The sequence below is a fragment of the Capra hircus genome, chromosome 1 (genome assembly GCF_001704415.2).
Source record: "Capra hircus breed San Clemente chromosome 1, ASM170441v1, whole genome shotgun sequence".
NCBI lineage: Eukaryota > Metazoa > Chordata > Mammalia > Artiodactyla > Bovidae > Capra > Capra hircus.
The window spans coordinates 36972216-36994191 of record NC_030808.1 but is presented as its reverse complement, the minus strand read 5'-3'; the positions used below and the strand labels follow the sequence as shown (position 1 = coordinate 36994191).

Below are 21976 nucleotides of genomic sequence, written 5' to 3'. Positions count from 1 at the left end.
AGATATAAATGAATGCAAAGATCCTGTAAATGTAAATGGAGGTTGCAGCCAGATTTGTGAAAACACACCTGGAAGTTACCACTGTTCCTGTAAAAATGGTTTTGTTATGCTTTCAAATAAAAAGGACTGCAAAGGTAAGAGTAAAAAGGTAGAATTAAAAAAAGCATTTACTGTGTAAGAGCAAAAATTCAGAGGAATTTCCCCAGGAAATTAATAGAAAACTCTTTGAGTTTTAAGTGTTTATAATAAGTATACGTTATTATCCACCTGGATGCCTGTAATTCTGTGAGATTGCCTTTAGTTTATTGTTGATTGGGTATTTTTTTATTTCAAAGTATTTTGTTGTTTTCTTATTGTGTATGTATGTGTGTATTGATACATGCACTTGCACATGTTTTAATGAAGAATTTCATTATATGGTGATAAAGTGAAGTTTTAATTCAAGTCTTCACATACTACAGTATTTGCAAAATCATTGTTGATCTTATTTCTTCCAGACTCTATAGTATTGTTATTATATTCTTTATTTCAACAAGATCTACAGTTTACAAATAAATCACCACAATCCTTAGTAACTTCTTTCTTTGTATTTTATATTTCCTTGTCAGAAATACCTTTCTAATTTCCAATATAAACCCTCCATCCTGCACCTCATTTCCTGTTGTGTTTTTGAAAAAGATGAAACTCTGGTTTTTCTTTTTCTTTATACATTTAAGATCATATCACTGGTCATAAATTTTTTTTTTTAATTTCAAACTTAAATAATTCCTGTCAGTTAATTTAGCTTTTTAAGTCATTTTGCTAGTGTGTTTCTTTTTAAATTTATTTACAGGGCAAAAGTGGGGAAACAGACATAGAGAATAGACTTATGGACACGGGGAGAGGGGAGGAGAGGGTAAGATGTATGGAAAGAATTACATGGAAACTTACATTACCATATGTAAAATAGATAGCCAATGGGAATTTGCTGTTTGGCTCAGGAAACTCAAACAAGGGCTCTGTATCAATCTAGAGGGGTGGTTTGGGGAGGGAGATAGGAGGGAGTTTCAAAAGGGAGGGGATATATGTATACCTATGTCTGATTCATGTTGAGGTTTGACAGAAAACAGCAAAATTCTATAAAGTAGTTATCCTTCAATAAAAAATAGATAAATTAAAAAAAAACAAGAAATTTTTTTTCCCCCAAGTTTTGCCTTTTTTTTTCTGCATGATATCTTTTCCATTAGTTTGCTTAACTGTCTTTTACTACATCTTCAGATATAAGTGCTAGGTATTTGGGTAGCTAAACAAGACATTTTCCAGCCTGGAGTTGCTTTTAGAAAATGGGAGCAAGTTTTTCTCTCTTCTTTCTTTCTTCCCTTTTTTTTTCTTCTTTCCTTTCTTTTCTTTCTTCTGCCCTCTCTTCTTCCCTAGCCCTTCCCCATCTTCTCCTCTTTTTGTGATGAGGTAAAAAAATTTAGTAAGTTAAAATGTAAAGTTATCTTGTTCAACTTTATTTGTAGCCTGCTTTCATAAATCCTTAAATTGATCATATCCAATGAGTGGTCTGTCCTTCACTGCACTGTAGGGAATGGCAGAGTTTTCTATTGTTGTTCAGTCTCTCAGTCATGTCTGACACTCCCTGTCTATTATCTCCCAGAGTTTGCTCAAATTCATGCCCATTGAGTCGATGATGCCATCCAACCACCTCATTCTCTGTCACCCTCTTCTCCTCCTGCCCTCAGTCTTTCCCAGCATCAGGGTCTTTACCAGTGATTTGGATTTTCACGTCAGGTAGCCAAAGTATTGGAGCTTCAGCTTCACCATCAGTTCTTCCAGTGAATATTCAGGATTGATTTCCTTTAGGATTTACTGGTGTGATTGCCTTGCAGTTCAAAGGACTCTCAAGAGTCTTCTCCAACACCAAACTGCAAAAACATCAGTTCTTCAATGCTCAGCCTTCATGGTCCAACTCTCACATCCATTCATGACTACTGGGAAAACCATAACTTTGACTAGATGGCCTTTGTCAGCAAAGTGAGGTCTCTGCTTTTTAATACACTGTCTAGGTTTGTCATAGCTTTTCTTCCAAGGAGCAAGTGTCTTTTAACTTCATGGCTACAGTCACCATCTGAAGTGATTTTGGAGCTCAAGAAAATAAAGTCTGTCACTGTTTCCATCGTTTCCCCATCTGTTGGCCATGAGTGTTGGGAATGCATGCCATAATCTTTATTTTTTGAATGTTGAGTTTTAAGCCAGTCTTTTCACGCTCCTCTTTCACCTTCATCAAGTAGTAGTAGTAGTTTAGTCACTAAGTCGTGTCCAGCTCTTTGGACCCCACAGACTCTAGCCTGCCAGGCTCCTCTGTCCATGGGATTCTCCAGGCAAGAAGCCTGGAGTGGGTTGCCATTTCCTTCTCCAGGGGATTTTTCCCAACCCAGGAATCAGACCCAGGTCTCCTGCATTGCAGGCAGGTTCTTTACTGACAGAGCTATGAGGAAAGCCCAGTGAAAATCACTCAGACATGTCTGACTCTTTGTGACTCCATGGACTATACATGTAGTCCATGGAATTCTCCAGGCCAGAATACTGGAGTGGGTAGCCTTTCCGTTCTCCAGGGGATCTTCCCAACCCAGGGATTGAATCCAGGTCTCTTGCATCGCAGACAGATTCTTTACCACCAGAGCCACAAGGGAAGCCCCACCTTCATCAGGAGGCTCTTTAATTCCTCTTGGCTTTCTGCCATTAGGGTGGTGTCATTTGCGTATCTGAGGTTGATATTTCTCCCTGTAATCTTGATCCAGCTTGAGCTTCATCCAGCCCAGCATTTCCCATGATGTACTCTGCATATAAATTAAGTGAGCAGGGTGACAATATACAGCCTTAATGTACTCCTTTCCCAATTTAGAACCAGTCTGTTGTCCTGTCTGATTCTGATTGTTGCTTCTTGACCTGCATACAGGTTTCTCAAGAGGTAACTAAGATGATCTGGTATTCCCATCTCTTTAAGAATTTTCCACAGTTTGTTGTTTTCCACATAGTCAAAGGCTTTAGCATAGTCAATGAAGCGGATGTTTTTCTGAAATTCCCTTGCTTTTTGTGTGATTCAGTGAATGTTGGCAACTTGATCTCTGGTTCCTCCAAATGGTGGTTTAGTCACTCAGTTGTGTCTGACTCTCTGTGACCCCATGGATGTCAGGGAATGTTTAACAGGAGGATTGCTATGTGCTGTTTCTCATAAATCTTCTGTTCCTTATTAGTTTCTGTTATCAGAAGCCAGTGGAGGGGCAAGCCACTCCCAGGACTGAGGTCATAGGATGAAACAGGCTTGAATCTCCTTCAGTAAACATTCTCCTTAGGACAAAACTGCTTAGTCTCGACCCTCTTGCTTGAGATATGGATTGTCTCCTGACCTTGTGACCATTATTAATCCCTAGTTCCCTTGGTAACGGTTGCTGTAGGTTTGGTTTTGAAAGGTTGTTGCTGAATCACGCAAACAGGCCGGGATTCTTGGCCCCCGGAGGAGACGGATTCAATCTGGGGCCAGAGGCGAGGCTTGATCGCTCAGAGCTTTGTGTAATAAAGTTTCATTAAAGTGTAAAGGAGACAGAGAAAGCTTCTGACATAGGCATCAGAAGGGGGCAGAAAGAGTACCCCCCTGCTAGTCTTCAGCTGGATATTATATAGTCACTGCTGCTGCTGCTAAGTCGCTTCAGTCGTGTCCAACTCTGTGCGACCCCACAGACGGCAGCCCACCAGGCTCTGCCGTCCCTGGGATTCTCCAGGCAAGAACACTGGAGTGGGTTGCCATTTTCTTCTCCAGTGCATGAAAGTGAAAAGTGAAAGTGAAGTCGCTTAGTCATGTCCGACTCTTCTCGACCCCATGGACTGCAGCCCATCAGGCTCCTCTATCCATGGGCTCCTCCAGGCAAGAGTACTGGAGTGGGGTGCCTAGCAGTCTGTTAATGAAAGAAAGGAGTGTCTTAAAAGTCAGAATGGCACCAAGGCCTCTCACCCATAAGATGCATTTTGGGATAATCTTGGCACCAAATTGTTCATCCTGGGCCATAAAATGATTAACCTGAATCTTGTAGAAAGACAGATTACCATACAAATAGTTTCGTTTACATAGATTAGGGCAACAACATCTGAGTATAACATACTGGTTTATCATTAGGCAGGACCAACTTGAAGACAGAGTTTGGGGTAAATGCATGGTGCATTAGCATAGCTTAAGACAAACATTTCCATAAAAAATGCATTGGTTATTTCAAGGTTTGAGAATAGTTAACTTTAGATGAAACCAGGTGTCGTGGCAACATAGTAATTTAAGAGAAACCTTTTAAATTTGTATAGAGAAGGGAAAAAAATATCACTAGTTTGTTTCCTCCTGCTGCTTAAGAGAGATAAAAATGTCTGACACTTGCAGGCTATTTCCTCTGTTTGGAGACCCCTGGCCCTCCTGCCTGTTACCCTCTCAGTTTTCTGATCTTTATCATTGTCAAAAGAAATTTCTTGTACAACAGCCTATATATACTCACAGAAAGATCATTAAAGCACCTTTGCTCCATCAGAGCTTGGGTCCCGTGTCTTTCTTTATTTCTTTCTCTCTCTCTCTCTCCCTCCCTCCCTCCGGCTCTCTCTTTCACTTTCTTATTATCCACTCTGGACCACCAGGTCCCAGTCCTTTAGGACCTCAACACATGGACTGTAACCCACCAGGCTCTTCTGTCTATAGGATTCTCCAGGCAAGAATACTGGAGTGGGTTGCCATTTCCTCCTCCATGGGATCTTCTGACCCAGGGGTTGAACCCGGGTCTCCTGCATTGTAGGCAGATTCTTTACCAACTGAACTACAGGGGAAGCCCTCTGGTTCCTCTGCTCTTTCTAAATCCAGCTTGTACATCTGGAAGTTCTTGGTTCATATTCTGTTGGAGCCTAGCTTGAAGGATTTTGAGCATCACCTCGCTAGCAAGTACAATGAGTGCAGTTGTGTAGATTTGAACATTCTTTGGCATTTCCCTTTTTTGGGATGAAATGAAAACTGACCTTTTCCAATCCTATGGCCACTGCCAAGTTTCCCAAATTTGCTGGCATATTGAGTGCAGCACTTTCACAGCATCATTTTTTAGGATTTGAAATAGCTCAGCCGGAGTTCCATCACTTCCACTAGCTTTGTTTGTAGTAATGCTTCCCAAGGCCCACTTGACTTCACTGTCCGGGCTGTCTGGCTCTAGGTGAGTTGATCACCCTATCATAGTTATCCTGGTAATTAAGGCCTTTCTTGTACAGTTCTTCTGTGTATTCTTGCCACCTCGTAACATATTTTGCTTTTGTTAGGTCCATACTGTTTCTGTCCTTTATTGTGCCCATCTTTGCATGAAATATTCCCGAGGTATCTCTAATTTTCTTCAAGAGATCTCTAGTCTTTCCCATTCTATTGTTTTCCTCTATTTCTTTGCATTGTTCACTTAAGAAGGCTTTTTAAAAATCTTTCCTTGCTATTCTTTGGAGCTCTGCATTCAGATAGGTATATTTTTCCTTTTCCTTTCGCTTCTTTTCTTTGCTCAGCTACTTGTAAGGCCTCCTCAGACAACCATTTTGCGTTTTTGCCTTTCTTTTTTTTGAGAATGGTTTTGATCACTACATCTTATACAATGTTACAAACCTCCATCTATAGTACTTCAGGCACTCTGTCTATCAAATCTAATCCCTTGAATCTATTTGTCACTTCCACTGTATAATCAAATGGGGTTTGATTTAGGCCATATCTGAATGGCCATGGGGTTTTCCCTACTTTTTTCAATTTAAGTCTGAATTTTACAATAAGGAGTTCATGGTCATTTCCTGATGTTGTTTTTGCTGACTGTATAGCTCTTTTTCATCTTCAGCTGCAAAGAATATGACCAATCTGATTTTTGTATTGACCTTCTGGTTATGTCCACCTATAGAGTTGTCTCTTGGGTTGTTGGCAAAGGGTGTTTGCTATTACCAGTGAGTTCTCTTGGTAAACCTCTGTTAACCTTTGCCCTGATTCATTTTGTACTCAAGGCCATACTTGCCTGTAACTCCAGTTATCGCTTGACTTCTTACTTTTGCATTCTTGTCCACTATGATGAAAAGGACTGTTTTTTTTTGTTTTTTTTTTTTTTGCTGTTAGTTCTAAAAGGTCTTATAGGTCTTCATAGAACTGTTCAACTTCATCTACTTCAGTATTAGTGGTTGGAGCATAGCCCTGGATTACTGTGATTTCAATAGTTTGCCTTGGAAATGAAACAAGATCATTCTGTCATTTACTATGATATCATTTAAAGTGTAGTTAAGTGACTTTAAGGTGAACTGCATAAACTAACAATTTCTTATGAGCAATTATACAATTTTAGATTATATATCTTTCTTGTTTGCCTATTTGAAGGTGTTTGAGGGTAGATATTTAGAATACCAATATCATTAGAACACTAGTTACAGAAAATCATCATAATGAAAGGATACAATATGCATTCCATAAGCAAATAATACCCATTTGTACTTCAACATCTAAATACTTGAAAGAATTTGTGCTGCTAAAGAATTTATGATTTGCATTTTAATTAAGAACAATTTAATCCTTAGCCATTGAGCTAATACACATTAACCAAAAGTTCTCTTAGAAATGAGTGTCTCTGTTGATCAATACATATGTTTCCGTATGGTTCATTTACATAGTGTTTTGTTCACTATACATAAGCAATAAAGTACAAAATTAGTAGAGGAATATATATACAATTGTTACAACAGGGCCTTTATTTAAAATGTGAATTTGGTTGGGATTAAGTTGCCAGTAAATTTCCAAAAATGCAAGAATAAAACTTTTTATTAGACATTAGATGTCAGTGTAGAGTCATAAAATGTATATACTATAACTCACACTCATGTAATTTAAAGGAGTTCTTGTAATATGCCTCAAATCAAATAAATTTAGTCATGTTTTTACTTCCTGTTAAAAATATAGATTTTATAGCTCTTTTTTAAAAATTAAGTATTTTTAAACTAATTATAGATTCACATGCAGTTGTAAGAAGTAATAAAAGACATCCCATGTACCTTTACCCAATTTCCCCAGACAGGAATACTTGCAAAACTATAGTACCTCATAACATACAGAATATTGACATTGATACAAGCAAGATACAGGAAAATTTACTTGCCACAGTAAATTGATTCATTTATTTTTTGTGCAGGTTATTTTAAATAGAGAAATGTCTGAAAATTTGGCCAATTTTTGGAAAAATTAAACTATCAGCTTTTTAGAATAGAAAATCTAGATTTCATTGTCTTTCCTCAGAAAGTACAGATGAGAAAGTTCAGTTCAGTTCAGCTCAGTCCAGTCACTCAGTCCTGTCCGACTCTTTGCAACCCTGTGGACTGCAGCACCCCGGGCCTCCCTGTCCATCACCAACTCCCAGAGTTTACTAAAACTCATGTCCATTGAGTCAGTGATCCCATCCAACCATCTCATCCTCTGTCGTCCCCTTCTCCTCTCACCTTCAGTCTTTCCCAACATCAGGGTGTTCAAATGAGTCAGTTTTTCAAATCTGGGTGGCCAAAGTATTAGAGTTTCAGCTTCAGCATCAGTCCTTCCAATGAATATTCAGGACTGATATCCTTTAGGATGGACTGGTTGGATCTCTTTGCTGTCCAAGAGACTCTCAAGTCTTCTCCAACACCACAGTTCAAAAGCATCAATTCTTCGGTGCTCAGCTTTCTTTACAGATGAGAAAAGTTCACTATAATAATTATATCTCTATTGAACTATTTCTGTCACTTGGTTTTTTCACAGGCACTTATTCAGTAACTAGTTGCAATTTGAAATTTCTGAAATATTAATTTAATGTTAAAATTTATCCTGGATTAGCTGTGGCTTCATAAATAGTTTGAGACCTTACCCAATCCCATTTTAAATTTGAATCACTCTTGAATAATTTAAGCAGTAATAGTAGTATGCAAATTTAGCTATTGTCCATTTCCAAAGGGAAGGTGTAAGAGTGATGAGCCATCTCATTTTTATCCTATTTTTTATATTTGTGATAATACAGAGTAAATAAGCTTTTTTTTTTTTTTTTTTCAGTGTAGATAGGCTTTTAAGACAGTATTTCAGAAACCTGGTTAGGAATACATGTTAAGAATATGATGAGTCTCAAATTCCCTATGCATTTGTAGAAAGAAACTGTATTAAGTGAACTAAAATGTGGTGATAGATTTAATATTTTGCTATTTCCAGTCCACTTTGTTGTCTTATTAGATATATGAAACTAGACCCAGGAAACACAAAGCAAGGGTTCTTTGCTACTGTCTTCTGGTATGGGGAAATTGTTTTTAATATACTTGTTTCATTTGTAGATGTGGATGAATGCGTTTTAAAGCCAAGCATTTGTGGCACAGCTGTGTGCAAGAACATCCCAGGAGACTTTGAATGTGAATGTGCTGAAGGCTACAAGTACAATCCCATATCAAAGTCTTGTGACGGTAAAGTTCTGTTGGTATTATTGGTGGTGGAGGGGGTGAGTTGGCACCCTGATTTGAAATGAGATGTGTTGGTTCTCCTTGATATCAGTAATCAGATGTTCTCAGGTGATAAAAATCCATGCTATAATTTGATCAGTTGGGTAGTGATGGCTTCCTTCCAGATTAAAAGTATGGACCCATGCATGTTCTTTAGTGCTGTGCTATCTGATGGCCTTCTAAGCTGTATTTGAATTGCAGACCTCCCATATATAATAGAAGCAAAAGAAACACATAATATTCAAAAATAAAAAGAAGCTGAAAGGAAACACACACAGAGAGAAAGGAAGACAAATTTAAAACAAGGTGGTTAGAAATGTTTGGTTTTATGCCAGGCTTTTCAGTGATTTTCTGTGTGTGTTTAAGTGTGTCATTTTATTGTAAAATAGTAAATGATCTAATTCCATTATAATTAAATATATTTAAAAAGAAAATCTTATCATAACCAGATGAGAGCCAAGCTCTAAAACCGTGAGAAGCAGTGATTAGTGATGTCTGTGTCTGGATTTGGTAGAGCTCCTTGAAGCTTGGAATTACTTCATTTGACTCCAGTGCTGCTGCCCAGGTAGCTTAGATGTGTCATAGGGTTATTTTTTTAAAATCATGGATATGTACAAATTATCTCACATCTTCCCCTGATTTTTTAAAAAATTTGAAAGTGAGTTTAATATCATGACTAAAAGTGAAAGTGAAAATTTCTCAGTCACGTCAGACTCTTTGCAACTCCATGGACTATACGGTCCATGGAATTCTCCAGGCCAGAATACTGAAGTGGGTATCCTTTCCCTTCTCTCCAGGGAACATTCCCAACCCAGGGATCGAATCTGGGTCTCCCCCATTGCAGGTGGATTCTTTACCAGCTGAGCCACCAGGGAAGCCCAACATCATGACTAAAACTAATCAAATTAACAGTAATTTTTCTATTATGGCAAAATACATTGATAAGATATGTGCCCATTAGCCATTTTTAAGCATACAATTCAGTGATATTAATTACAGTCACACAGTTATGCAGCCATTACCATTATCTGTTCCAAAATTTTTCCAAATGGAATTCTGTAACTGTGAAGCAATAAATTCCCCCTCCTTCCTTTCCCAATCACTGACAACCTCCAAACCCTACTTATCTCTCTGTGAATTTGCTTAAATTGATAATAATCTTAGAATATATTTTTTTCAACTATTTATACTCCTTTTGAGATTTTGATGTCTTATATCCTCACGTACTCAATAAACAATATCTCCCCCCACACACTGTTTCTACTCTCCCACCCCTCTAAATAGAAATTACCATGGTCAGCCCTAAGCATTTGCAGATTTATTATTAGCCAACTTCATCACATTGTATTGTATTGTAGTTATATTCATTGTATATGTTGAATAACTACAGTGAATTTGTTGTTGTTCATTCGCTTCTGACTCTTTGCCACCCCATGAACTGTAGCACACCAGTCTCCTCTGTCCTCCACTATCCCCTGGAGTTTGCTCAAATCATGTCTGATTCAGTAGGGATGCTATCTAACCATCTCATACTCTCTGCCTGTTTCTTCTTTTGCCTTCAGTCTTTCCCAGCATCAGGGTGTTTTCCAATGAGTCGGCTCTACACATCAATGAATATTGTAGTTATATTCAATGAATGACAGATTTTAAAAAAAAAAAGATTTAAATGTGATATCAATTCAGTTCAGTCATTCAGTCATGCAAACTGTTTGTGACCCCATGAACTGCAGCACACCACGCTTCCCTGTCCATCATCAACTCCCGCAGTCTACTCAGACTCATGTCCATTGAGTCGGTGATGCCATCCAACCATCTCATCCTGTCCTCCCCTTCTCCTCCTTCCCTCAATCTTTCCCAGCATCAGGGTCTTTTCCAATGAGTTTCAGCTTCAACATCAGTCCTTCCAATGAACACTCAGGACTGATCTCCTTTAGGAGGGACCGGTTGGATCTCCTTGCAGTCCAAGGGACTCTCAAGAGTCTTCTCCAACACCACAGTTCAAAAGCATCAATTCTTCAGCACTCAGCTTTCTTTATAGTCCAACTCTCACATCCATACCTGATTACTGGAAAAACCATCGCCTTGACTAGACAGACCTTTGTTGACAAAGTAATATCTCTGCTTTTTAATATGCTGTCTAGGTTGGTTATAGCTTTCCTGCCAAGGAGTAAGCGTCTTTTAATTTCATGGCTGCAGTCACTGTCTGCAGTGATTTTGGCGCCCCCAAAATAAAGTCTGCCACTGTTTTCACGTTTCCCCATCTATTTCCCATGAAGTGATGGGACCAGATGCCATGATCTTCGTTTTCTGAATGTTGAGCTTTAAGCCAACTTTCTTTCACTCTCCTCTTTCACTTTCATCAAGAGGCTCTTTAGTTCTTCACTTTCTGCTATAAGGGTGGTGTCATCTACATATCTGAGGTTATTGATATTTCTCCTGCAATGTTGATTCCAGCTGTGCTTCATCCAGCCCAGTGTTTCTCATGATGTACTCTGCATATAAGTTAAATAAGCAGGGTGACAATATACAGCCTTGACTTACTCCTTTTCCTATTTGGAACCAGTCTGTTGTTCCCTGTCCAGTTCTAACTGTTGCTTTCTGAGCTGCATATAGATTTCTCAAGAGACAGGTCAGATGGTCTGGTATTCCCATCTCTTTCAGAATTTTCCATAGTTTATTGTGATCCACACAGTCAACGGCTTTGGCATAGTCAATAAAGCAGAAATAGATGTAACATACATATATACAATATTTTATTACTTTAGTTATGCTATTCAATTTCAATAGTATTGAGGGCTCACTAATTTGGGGGTTCTATTTTAAGTGGAAACTATGCTATAGCAATGTTTGAGTTTGGGAATTTTCAAATATCACAGGGTATATTCATCTAAAAGGTCAAGGATCTTACATATTTCTAAAGTGTATCTAAGCTGAAGCATCTTATTACAACTTTTCGAGAATGATTTTCTTAAAGTATGGATTGGGACAGGGACCATAGAGGGAGGTAATAGCATGGTGAGATTTTTTGTTTTTTTTATATCTTTAATAAGTTAAGAAATAAATGTATGTCCTTAAATTTATTGCCACCATTAATTGTTGCATTATGGAAAGTGATATTTTCTTGATATAGTCATTTAATCTCCAACTACATTGTTGTTTAGTTGCCAAGTTGTGTCCAACTCTTTTGTGACTCCATGGACTATAGCCAACCAGGGTCCTCTGTCCATGGGATTTCCCAGACAAGAATACTGGAGTAAGTTGCCATTTCCTTCTCCAAGGGATCCTTCAGACCCAGGAACTGAACCCACATCTCTGGCTTGGCAGGTGGATTGTCTCTGTGAATCACATTAACCTTCAGTTAACAGGGATCTTTTCTTCCCTTCTCTTCCCTTCCTTGTCTTCCTGTCCTCCCCTCCACTCCTTCTTTTCCCCCCTCCTTTTCTTTTCTTCAAAGCAAAGAGTTAAGAAGAAAGTGTCAATGGAATTCATATGATCAGATTTGACAGTTACATTGAGACTCTGTTTTTTTCTTCAAAATCGTAAATTTAGCATAGTTATATCTTTATTAATTATTAATTACTGAAAGTTAGTCATTAAATTTGTTAATTCAGGTATATAAACAAATTGAAACTACATTTGTGACTCTTTTAAATTTCTGTGGCAAGTGCATAAAGGTGATTTGATGTCAAAGAATTTCCTTCACTAAGGATTTATTATCACTGATTATCTTATACTAGAATCAGAATAGTCCTTCTTCTGTTGGGTTGAACATTTAGGAGATATTAAAATTTATTGTCTCTTTCCCCTCAGATGTGGATGAATGCTCTGAGAACTTGTGTGCTCAACTTTGTGTCAATTACCCTGGAGGTTACTCTTGCTACTGTGACGGAAAGAAGGGATTCAAACTTGCCCAAGATCAGAAGAGTTGTGAGGTAACACTTTGTAATACTAACCTTGCCATCTCTTTTTAAAAATGAGATCCAGTTACTTATTTCCATATAGTTGAGGCAAATAAGAATACAGATTTCTACTATAATTGCTATAGTTCAAAACAAGCTATGAGTCACAATCTATTTACTAATTTTGACCACATAATTTGGTAAACTTTGGGAGGGACTTCCCAGGTGGTGCTTGTAGTAAAGAAGCTGCCTGCAAATACAGGAGACCGAAGAGATGCAGGCTCATTTCCTTGGTCAGGAAGATCCCCTGGAGGAGGGCATGGCAATCCACTCCAGTATTCTTGCCTGGAGAATCCCAGGGACAGCAGACACTGATGGGCTGCAGTCCACAGTGGGTGACAAAGAGTTGGGCACAACTGAAGCGACATAGCATGCATGTGGGTAATTAGCGACTAGATTAAGAAAAAGCTGCAGGGCCACAGTTCAGAGAGTGCTCATCTGTATAGCCCGTACTTTTATAAAATGCAATGTGTATGCTTACTTAAAAAACTGTAAAAAGCTAAGGTTTCATACTTCTCTTTGTGAGAAAAAAACTTTCATAGAAATTTCAGTGAAAACATTTTTCAGTGTCTACTTTTGTTTATCACACTCTGACAAGTTTGATCATGGTTTAGGCATGTTAGTACTTGCAAGAGTGGGCATAAAATCTCAGGTGCAAACAATTTTGTCAGAGTAGGGTTCAGTTGAGGTTTAAGTATATCGAAATTCAGAGGGGTCAGTTTTGTTATTATCTCTCCAACTTGCTTCTAGGTTACTCAAATTCAATTCATAATTGATCCAGAAATTGAATGTTGGGGGTAGGTCCTAATATTTCTTCCACTGAAGAAATCTGAAGCTCTTTCCCCTACCCCCAAGTAAGGATCACGTTAGTGATCTTTAGTCCAATTCATGAATCTCTTTTAATTTTTAAAAGTGAAAGTGAATTGTCATGCTTATGAGGCAGACATTAAAAAAAAAAAGAAATACCCTTAACTGATTATTTAGTAGTCATTGATTTACACATACTCTCTATCTACTATCCAGAGAAGCTGTATATGTTTTAAAAATGTCAACATTTCCTATTATGCTACCTATTTGGTAAAGGAAGGCAAGGAAAGCTAGTTGATATATAACTAGCTAGTTGATATGTAACTTTGGTAGTGCTTCATTGAAATGTATTGTGTGCATGTTTATTTTGTAAATTGACATCCTATTATTTCAGTATTTCTTGTAGTTACACATTGCCATCTTCCTTGGAATAGATTTACTAAAGTTCTAAGAGGAAATGAGATATTATTTCAGGACCTAGATTTAATACAGTGCTATTTGCACAGTTTCCCCAGAATATCCCTAGATGTATGCCCAAGAACTTCTCCTTTAAAAAACTTTCCATTTAAATGTTTGTTTTTACTCTTAAAAGAAAAAACAAAAAACAAAAAAAAACCTTGATAATAGTTCATGCGTGTGTGCTAAGTCACTTCAGTAATGCCTGGATCTTTGTGACCCGGTGGGTTGTAGCCTGCCAGGCACCTCTGTCCATGGGATTCTCCAGGCAAGAATGCTGGAGTGGGTTGCCATGCCCTTCTCCAGGGGATCTTCCTGACCCAGGGATCAGACCTTCGTCCTTTATGTCTCCTGCACTGACAGATGGTTCTTTACCACTAGAGCCACCTAGGAAGCCCTGGTAGTAAATCACCTGACTCAATCTTTTTTATTTTTTGGTAAATTCCTTGGAGATTATGATGATATCTTACTTTATATTTGTCCTGTTCAGGTTTTTCAGCATTTCCTTTGATATCTAGAGAGCACATTTTTGCTCAGAAAAATTTTGGCTTAATAAGGCTTTAAAACAAATGGAGGGTGAGTGGGAGGGAAGCTCAAGAGGGAGGAGATTTGTGTATACATATAGCTTATTCTGCTTTAAAGAATCTGCCTGTAATGCAGGAGACTTGAGTTTACTCCCTGGGTGGGGAAGATCCCCTGGAGAAGGGAATGGCAACCCACTCCAGGATTCTTGCCTGAAGAATCCCATGGACAGAGGAGCCTGGTGAGCTACAGTCCATGGGGTCTCAAAGAGTCGAACGCAACTGAGAGACTAACAACATCATAGTTTATTCACTCTATTTTACAGCAGAAACTAGCACAACATTGTAAAGCAATTATACTCCAAAGAAAAACAAATAAGCTAGGTATGGAGGAAAAAATAAATAAAACTGGCTCAGCGGTAAGGAACCCACCTGCCATGCAGGAGCCCGCAGGAGACACAGGTTTGATCCCTGGGTCAGGAAGATCTCCTGGAGAAGGGCATGGCAATACACTCCAGCATTCTTGCCTGGAGAATCCCATGGACAGAGGAGCCTGGTGGGCTACAGTCCATAGGATCATAAAGAGTCAGACATGACTGAAGTGACTTAGCATGCATTCTTGGAGATTACACTGATGAACTATACAAGGAAGTAAAAGATATTGCTTTGTTATTACCATTGGTGTTCTGCATTTATTTTATTGTATCAGAGAGGATATGTTTGACAAGAACACTGTTGCTGCTGCTGCTGCTGCTGCTAAGTCGCTTCAGTCGTGTCTGACTCTGTGTGACCCCATAGACGGCAGCCCACCAGGCTCCCCCATCCCTGGGATTCTCCAGGCAAGAACACTGGAGTGGGTTGCCATTTCCTTCTCAAATGCATGAAAGTGAAAAGTGAAAGTGAAGTCACTCAGTCATGTCCGACTCCAACGACCTCATGGACTGCAGCCTACCAGGTTCCCCCTTCCATGGGATTTTCCAGGCAAGAGTACTGGAGTGGGGTGCCATTGCCTTCTGTGGACAAGAACACTAGGAACCAGAGAAAGCATGATATACTGACGCGTACACTAAGCAGTAACCAATATTTTTTCTTATTTTGTTGCCTTTTCTCCAGGCTGTTCCAGTGTGCCTTCCTTTGAACCTTGAAAAAAATTATGAATTGCTTTACTTGGCAGAGCAGTTTGTAGGGGTCGTTTTGTATTTAAAATTTCGTTTGCCAGAAACCACCAGGTGAGGTACCAATGTCAGTGATAATTATAGAAATAAGCAGGTCAGGACAGAAAGGAGTCACTGAAAGGTTTAAAATCCATGAAATTTTATTAACAATCATATAATTTAGGTGTATTATCAATCAGATGATATTGGGTACCCTAAATTTCTTTTTTTCCTTCACACATATTTTTCACGCTTGAATCATCTGGGGTTGATCTAGGCTGATCTTCCCTAGTGATCATTTTACCTTAAGCCAGAGTTCTTCCTATTCTAACGAATACATATTTTTAAGAAGCTGGAAAAGAGGATTTTATGTATTTGCGAAAGTTTCATTCTTTTTTTATGCTTTCTAAGTAATGGGAATAATTCAAGAAACTGCTTTTAGAATATAGTTATATTCATAATTATTAAGGAAACTATGATAAGATTGCTGAAGTATTTTAAAGAAATGTGTCACATGATTTTAGTTGACTGAGTACTTTATCTCCTCTTCCTGTAGTTAGGTTGACTTTGGAGAGGGAGTGATTGCTTCTGTTTTTGAGTCATGATGCTACTTTATCAAATTTTCTCAGAGCCATACATTGTTGGAACTAGGGGAAAAAAAAATTGGAATTTTGTGGGAATAATGGAAAGGAAACATTTGAGACTGATTATAGAATCCAAATTTTAAAATATTTTAATTGGATAAGCATGTATATTTAGAATTTAATCCATTAGATATATGAGTGAATACTCGTTAAATAATTCAACTCAATTCATAGAAATTTTATTATTAAGGAACACTGAAATTTATTCCCTGATATAATTGTGCCCTTTCAGCACTCTGATTTCCCCTTTAAAATGTGGTTTTCCCCTTTAACATCTCAGAGCAAAGACTATCTTCTAGTGATATAAATTGGAGACAGCCTTTCCTTGCTATGAGAATAATTATGAGACAGAAGAATTAATTATCTCAGATACTTTCAGAGGTGTTCATTTCTCACCATTCACAAAAGCTTGGGCTCTAACATCAGATAAAATTGGTCAAGCAATTGTTTTCTTTCACTATTTATTATTTAGTTTAAACTTTTTATTGAGGTATTATATGTATTTGTATATATACACACATACACACAGAGAGAAATATACATGTAATATATGTATATCTTACGTACACAGCTTGATGAAGTTTTATAAGCTGCTACCTGTGTAAGAAACACAAAGAACAGCTAATGCTTTTTCTTTTTTCGCAAATTTCTTCAACTCTGTTTCCCAAGATCAAATACTTATGCTGCCCCAAAATTAACAAGTTCACTTTTTTTCACTCTACAATACTTCTGAAAGAGAATGAATTGTTCCCCAACGTAGTGAATCAGTGTGCTGTTGTATTCCAGACAGAAAATATGCAGAACACAACTCTGAATTACTGGTTTAGCATGTTTTTACAAAGAGAAGGAAATTATCTCCATAATAGGATCAACTTCTAGAAAATCCTGACCATACACAGATTCAGGTTTTGGCAAGATAATATATGCTTCACATCAGCAAAATGTGATGAATATGAAAGAGAATAGAAGTCCCTACTCAGAGCAAAATGCTTCTTTTAAAATAAAATCTGAGTTCCTTAAATTCCTAGTATATTGTGATCTACCCAACATGCTTTACTCCACGTTTACCTCTTTATAATATTTCCTTGGAATTCTCAAGGCTAGAAAGTTTATTCTATCACTTTTTCTTTGTTCTATTTTAGGTAGGTTTGTGCCTATTACAAATGATGCCTCTATTACTATTACTATTGTACATAGAAAAGGAAAGAGTCTGGGATTCTTTCTTGCCATATTTAGTAATTATCTGAAATCTTACTTTTTTATTTAAATTACCTTTATTTTAACTTAACTCATGACTAGTAGTTGTACAATTATTTTCCCTGTTTCCTGTTTACCTTTTTTCAATCATTTTGCTTTCCTGGTCCCTTGGAAACTTTAATGCTGATTTTCATTAAAGTATCATAAGGCCATGAATTGATATATGTTATTTTTCAGTCCAGCATTCTTAAGATTTTTATCCTTCCCTGTAGTAGCTACATATATGTTCAATGTCTTAATAGCAACAGGCATTGTCAGAGCTCAGATTGCCCCAAACACGTGGGTATATCTTTTAAACTCTCCTTCTATGTACTCCAGTATAGTGATTTGTGCAATTAGAGTTTTGGAGAGCTTTTAAAATTAAACTAACAGATACATTTAAAAGTTTTTGATTTTACTTTCCTTTACCACAGATGAAGACTTAATTATGTTAGAAATCATTCAGATACTATCTTGTATATCTCTGTGAGTGATTCCTTCCTGACATATATGAAATCATAGGGAAAATTTGCTCTTTGATGGATGAACCAATCATGGATTAAACATCCTTTATTAATCATATATGGATACAGAAGAAAAAAAAAGAATCTTCGTGTTAGATTATATACTGTATAAAAGGCTCTGAAACAATATGCCCAATATTTGTACATGTGTATTCCAGCATTTAAAAGAGCTTTCAAAACAAATGCCAAAAGATGAAAAATTTATCAAAGCATATGCTCATTTGGAAAATATGTTCCACGAATAAGCAAGAAAGTAAAACAGCTTGATTTAAGTACACATGGAGCCAGAGATAATACAAGAAGAGCTTAATCCTGCCCTTTTTTAATCTTTTCTAGTGAAAGAGTTGTCTCTTTCAACATACTGCTATTTGCCAGTTCGAGAGTAAAAGAAAAACATGATCTTCAATATTTCTCACTATTCAGGCTCTCTCTTTGTCCATTGTTCAGATTTTCAGCTGAATTTGATTTCCGGACATATGATTCAGAAGGTGTTATCCTGTATGCAGAATCTTCTGATCACTCATCTTGGTTCCTGATTGCGCTTCGTGAGGGAAAGATTGAAATTCAGTTTAAGAATGAAAAGACTGTCAAAATGACGACTGGAGGCAAAGTTATTAATGATGGTTTATGGAATATGGTATGTTTTGCAGAACTCATAAAGAATCATTCCACTCCGATGCAGTTTGTATAAAATCATTAATCATTACTTTAATAGTGATACCAAACCAAAATAAGTTTGGGTTTATCTGATGTTGTGTGAAGTGTATTCTACACACTGTAAATACCTGAAACAGTCTGAGAAATTATTCTCTCTCAACAGTGTGGATTTCCCATAACTGAAGTTGTTTTCAGTTACTAGCTTTTTTAAAAACAACTATTTTATCTTTAACTTTTTACCTTTTTTAGTGGCTGTCACCGGTGAACTGTGATATTGCAAGGGTCAAGGGTTATGTAAAGATAACACTGATCTGGGACAACTACAATGGATAGCCATCAATATTTTTAATGTAAAAGAGAAATACATGTAGTAATAAATTAAAAATTTAATTTAAATATTATCATATAGATTAATAGATTTATACAAATAGGATGGCTGGAACAAATCAGAATGCTTAGAAACTAGCATTTTTAGTTAATCCCTAAAAGTGAGTCTTTATTTGAATAATCAAGAATAGAACTTTAATCTACTGTATTCAAATGGAACTTATCTTACAGAAGGGATTACTGTTAGTCTACAGAGGGCAGAATGTCAATTAAATCAATGCTACTTTCAGCAGAGAAGAGCTGAGAAGATCAGCTTCACCTTGGAATGTGGTACCCCAAAGAGACACTTTCTAAGTCTATGGGAACTGACAAGAAAGGTCCATGTTAAGCAGCCATGTAAAGTCTTCACTAAATTATTTCATTGTATTTATCCACTCTTGCAATCATATATTCAATAAGGATTTAGTAAACGTGTTTAAAATGCTATATTCCTGAGTCCAAGGGGCTGAAACCACAGTAAGAGATTGTCCATGTTCTTTGAGGTTAGACTCTCAAGAGTTCAATAGTGGATGTGGCCTTGTGAACCAATATGGTGTAATGTGAAATACGTTACAGGAAAGTGTCATAAAGAATAGTTGGGTGCAGATGTGGTTTGCCAAAAAGGGGGCTATCTGTTGATTGGCAGCCATGGATTATGGGCTCCTAACTTTGAAAGAACTGTGGCTTCACAGGATCAAATGCAACTGTCAGAGAAGTTGTTAAAGTTCTTTGACTTATGTTGTATATTAGTATAGTTTCTTTTACCACATCTTACCTACTACGTCTGTATCTATAATATTTGATGCATACAGCTATTCCTCCAGTATACTGAAGAATACGCTTTAATGCCAGATGTCCCTAAATCACCTATCTAAAACCACTAAAATCACTTTTGCAGTAAAAGAGAGTAAACAGAATTCTTTTTTCAATGAGTTTATACAAATTGGAAATATCAGCTGTTTGAAGGTGAATTTAAATACATTTCTAGGTAGGATATAATGTATATAAAGAAGGTAAATATTTATCTGTGAAGTGATCATGAGTTGCAAGTAGTGTTTATTGAAGAATTGTTCATGGGCTATATCTTGTTAAAGATAGAATTTGGGTTGAATGGAAGGCAGCTGTTCAGTTTCTCCTATATTTATGATTCTTGTTAAAAAGAAACTATGATTCAATGATATGCCCATGTTTTAGCTAAAGCATTTAAATTAAAATCTCCCTCTATAAACTGAATACAAGCTTATAGAAAAAATAAAATTTGAGAACAGTAACAAGTCAGAGAGAAACTTTGGTAATAAATTTGCTGCTGTTGTTTTTTCTTTAAATTGCAATTCAATATTTTAATAATTTTTGCATTTTCCACCCTGCTGATAAATAGGATTTCTTTTTTCACTCCATACCTTTTAAATTTAAAAGATAGTATGGTAGCATGGTAGTCCTACTAACTTATAATCCTGATGATTTATTAATGAATTATACTGTTTCAAACAAATTTATGCAACACAGAAATTATTTGAAATAAATAAATATTTTAAATAAGTATTTAAATTTTAATTAATGACAAAGTGATTAAGTTAAACTAACCTATAAACTGGACTATTCACTTTATTGCAGTTGTTTTACTAATTTTAAATTATTTTTTAAAAAAATATGTTAAAAATAAGAAATTAAAATGTATAATTAGAATTGTTTTATAATTCAGGTAAATAAAATTGAATGTATAATGATTGTCATTAGAATGGCTATAACTGTAGGAATATTTATTCTTATAAGTGATTATTATATTTCATAGCTGGGTATAATCCTAATATTGGTGGAAAATGTATAATTTGTATCATTTCATTTATCCAACAAAATATTTTATGAGCACTTTGTGTGCTATTCCTTCTTCTAGGTGGTGGGGATGCAATAAGTAAATAAAACAAAAGTCCTCGCTCTTATGGAGCTTGCATTTTGGTGGTGAGATGAAAACCACAACTGTGTCAACAAATAGCTATGTCAGGTAGTGATTAATGCAATGAGGAAAAAGAAAAGCAAGGCCAGGCAGTAGAGAAGGATGATGGTGAGTGTGCATACGGAATCAGAAAAGTCATCTCTGATGGGATTGCATTCAATCAGAGACGCGAGGGCACATGACAGCAGACATTTTGGAAAGAAGATAATTCCGTGTCACATGAAGAGCAAATACAGTCTTAGGCTAGAGGATGTGTTCGTTTTTATTTGAGCAGCAACATGAAAGTGAGTGTAGATTCAGTGGAGTGAAAAAGGGAGAGAGTTGTAAAAACTGAGGTCAGAAATGTGGTCTGGAATAAGACCTTGAATTTTGTAAGTAGAGAGACCTTTGATGATTTTGAGAAGTGATATGATCTAATTTGCATCTAAAAAGATGATCCTGGTTAGGACCTAATGACTTTGTGGAAACTGGAGAGTAAAGATAGTGGCTCAGTGGTAAACAATCTGCCTGCCAATGCAGAAGACACGGGTTCAGTCCCTCAGTTCAGTTCAGTCACTCAGTCGTGTCCAACTCTTTGCGACCCCATGGACTGCAGCGCACCATGCTTCCCTGTCCATCACCGACTCCTGGAGTTTGCTCAAACTCATGTGCATTGAGCCAGTGATACCATCCAACCTGCTTCTCCTCCTGCCTTCAATCTTTCCCAGCATCAGGGTCTTTTCCAAGGAGTCAGTTCTTCGCATCAGGTGGCCAAAGTATTGGAGCTTCAGCTTCAGCATCAGTCCTTTCAGTGAATATTTAGGACTGATTTCCTTTAGAATGGACTGGTTGGATTTCCTCACAGTCCAAGGGATTCTCAAGAGTATTCTCCAACACCACAATTCAAAAGCATCAATTCTACGGCGCTCCACTTTCTTTATAGTCCAACTCTCATATCCATACTTGACTACAGGAAAAACCATAGCTTTGACTAGACGGACCTTTGTTGGCAAAGTAAGGTCTCTGATTTATAATATGCCGTCTAGGTTGGTCATAGCTTTTCTTCCAAAGAGCAAGTGTCTTTTAATTTCATGGCTGCAGTCACTGTCTGCAGTGATTTTGAAGCCCCCAAAAGTAAAGTTGGCACTGTTTCCACTGTTTCCATCTGAAGTGATGGGACCAGATGCCATGATCTTAGT

The 21976-nt window shown here is 37.1% G+C and overlaps 1 protein-coding gene across 1 annotated transcript in view; it reads left to right on the top strand.

The window, feature by feature from the left end:
* Positions 1-21976, top strand: part of PROS1 (protein S (alpha)) — a 68729-nt gene that overhangs the window by 35344 nt on the left and 11409 nt on the right. The window contains exons 6-10 of the mRNA XM_005674804.3: positions 3-134; positions 8359-8484; positions 12331-12452; positions 15377-15492; positions 18269-18458. Of these exons, the coding sequence (XP_005674861.1) occupies positions 3-134; positions 8359-8484; positions 12331-12452; positions 15377-15492; positions 18269-18458 (686 nt within the window). The remainder of the gene's footprint in view (positions 1-2; positions 135-8358; positions 8485-12330; positions 12453-15376; positions 15493-18268; positions 18459-21976) is intronic.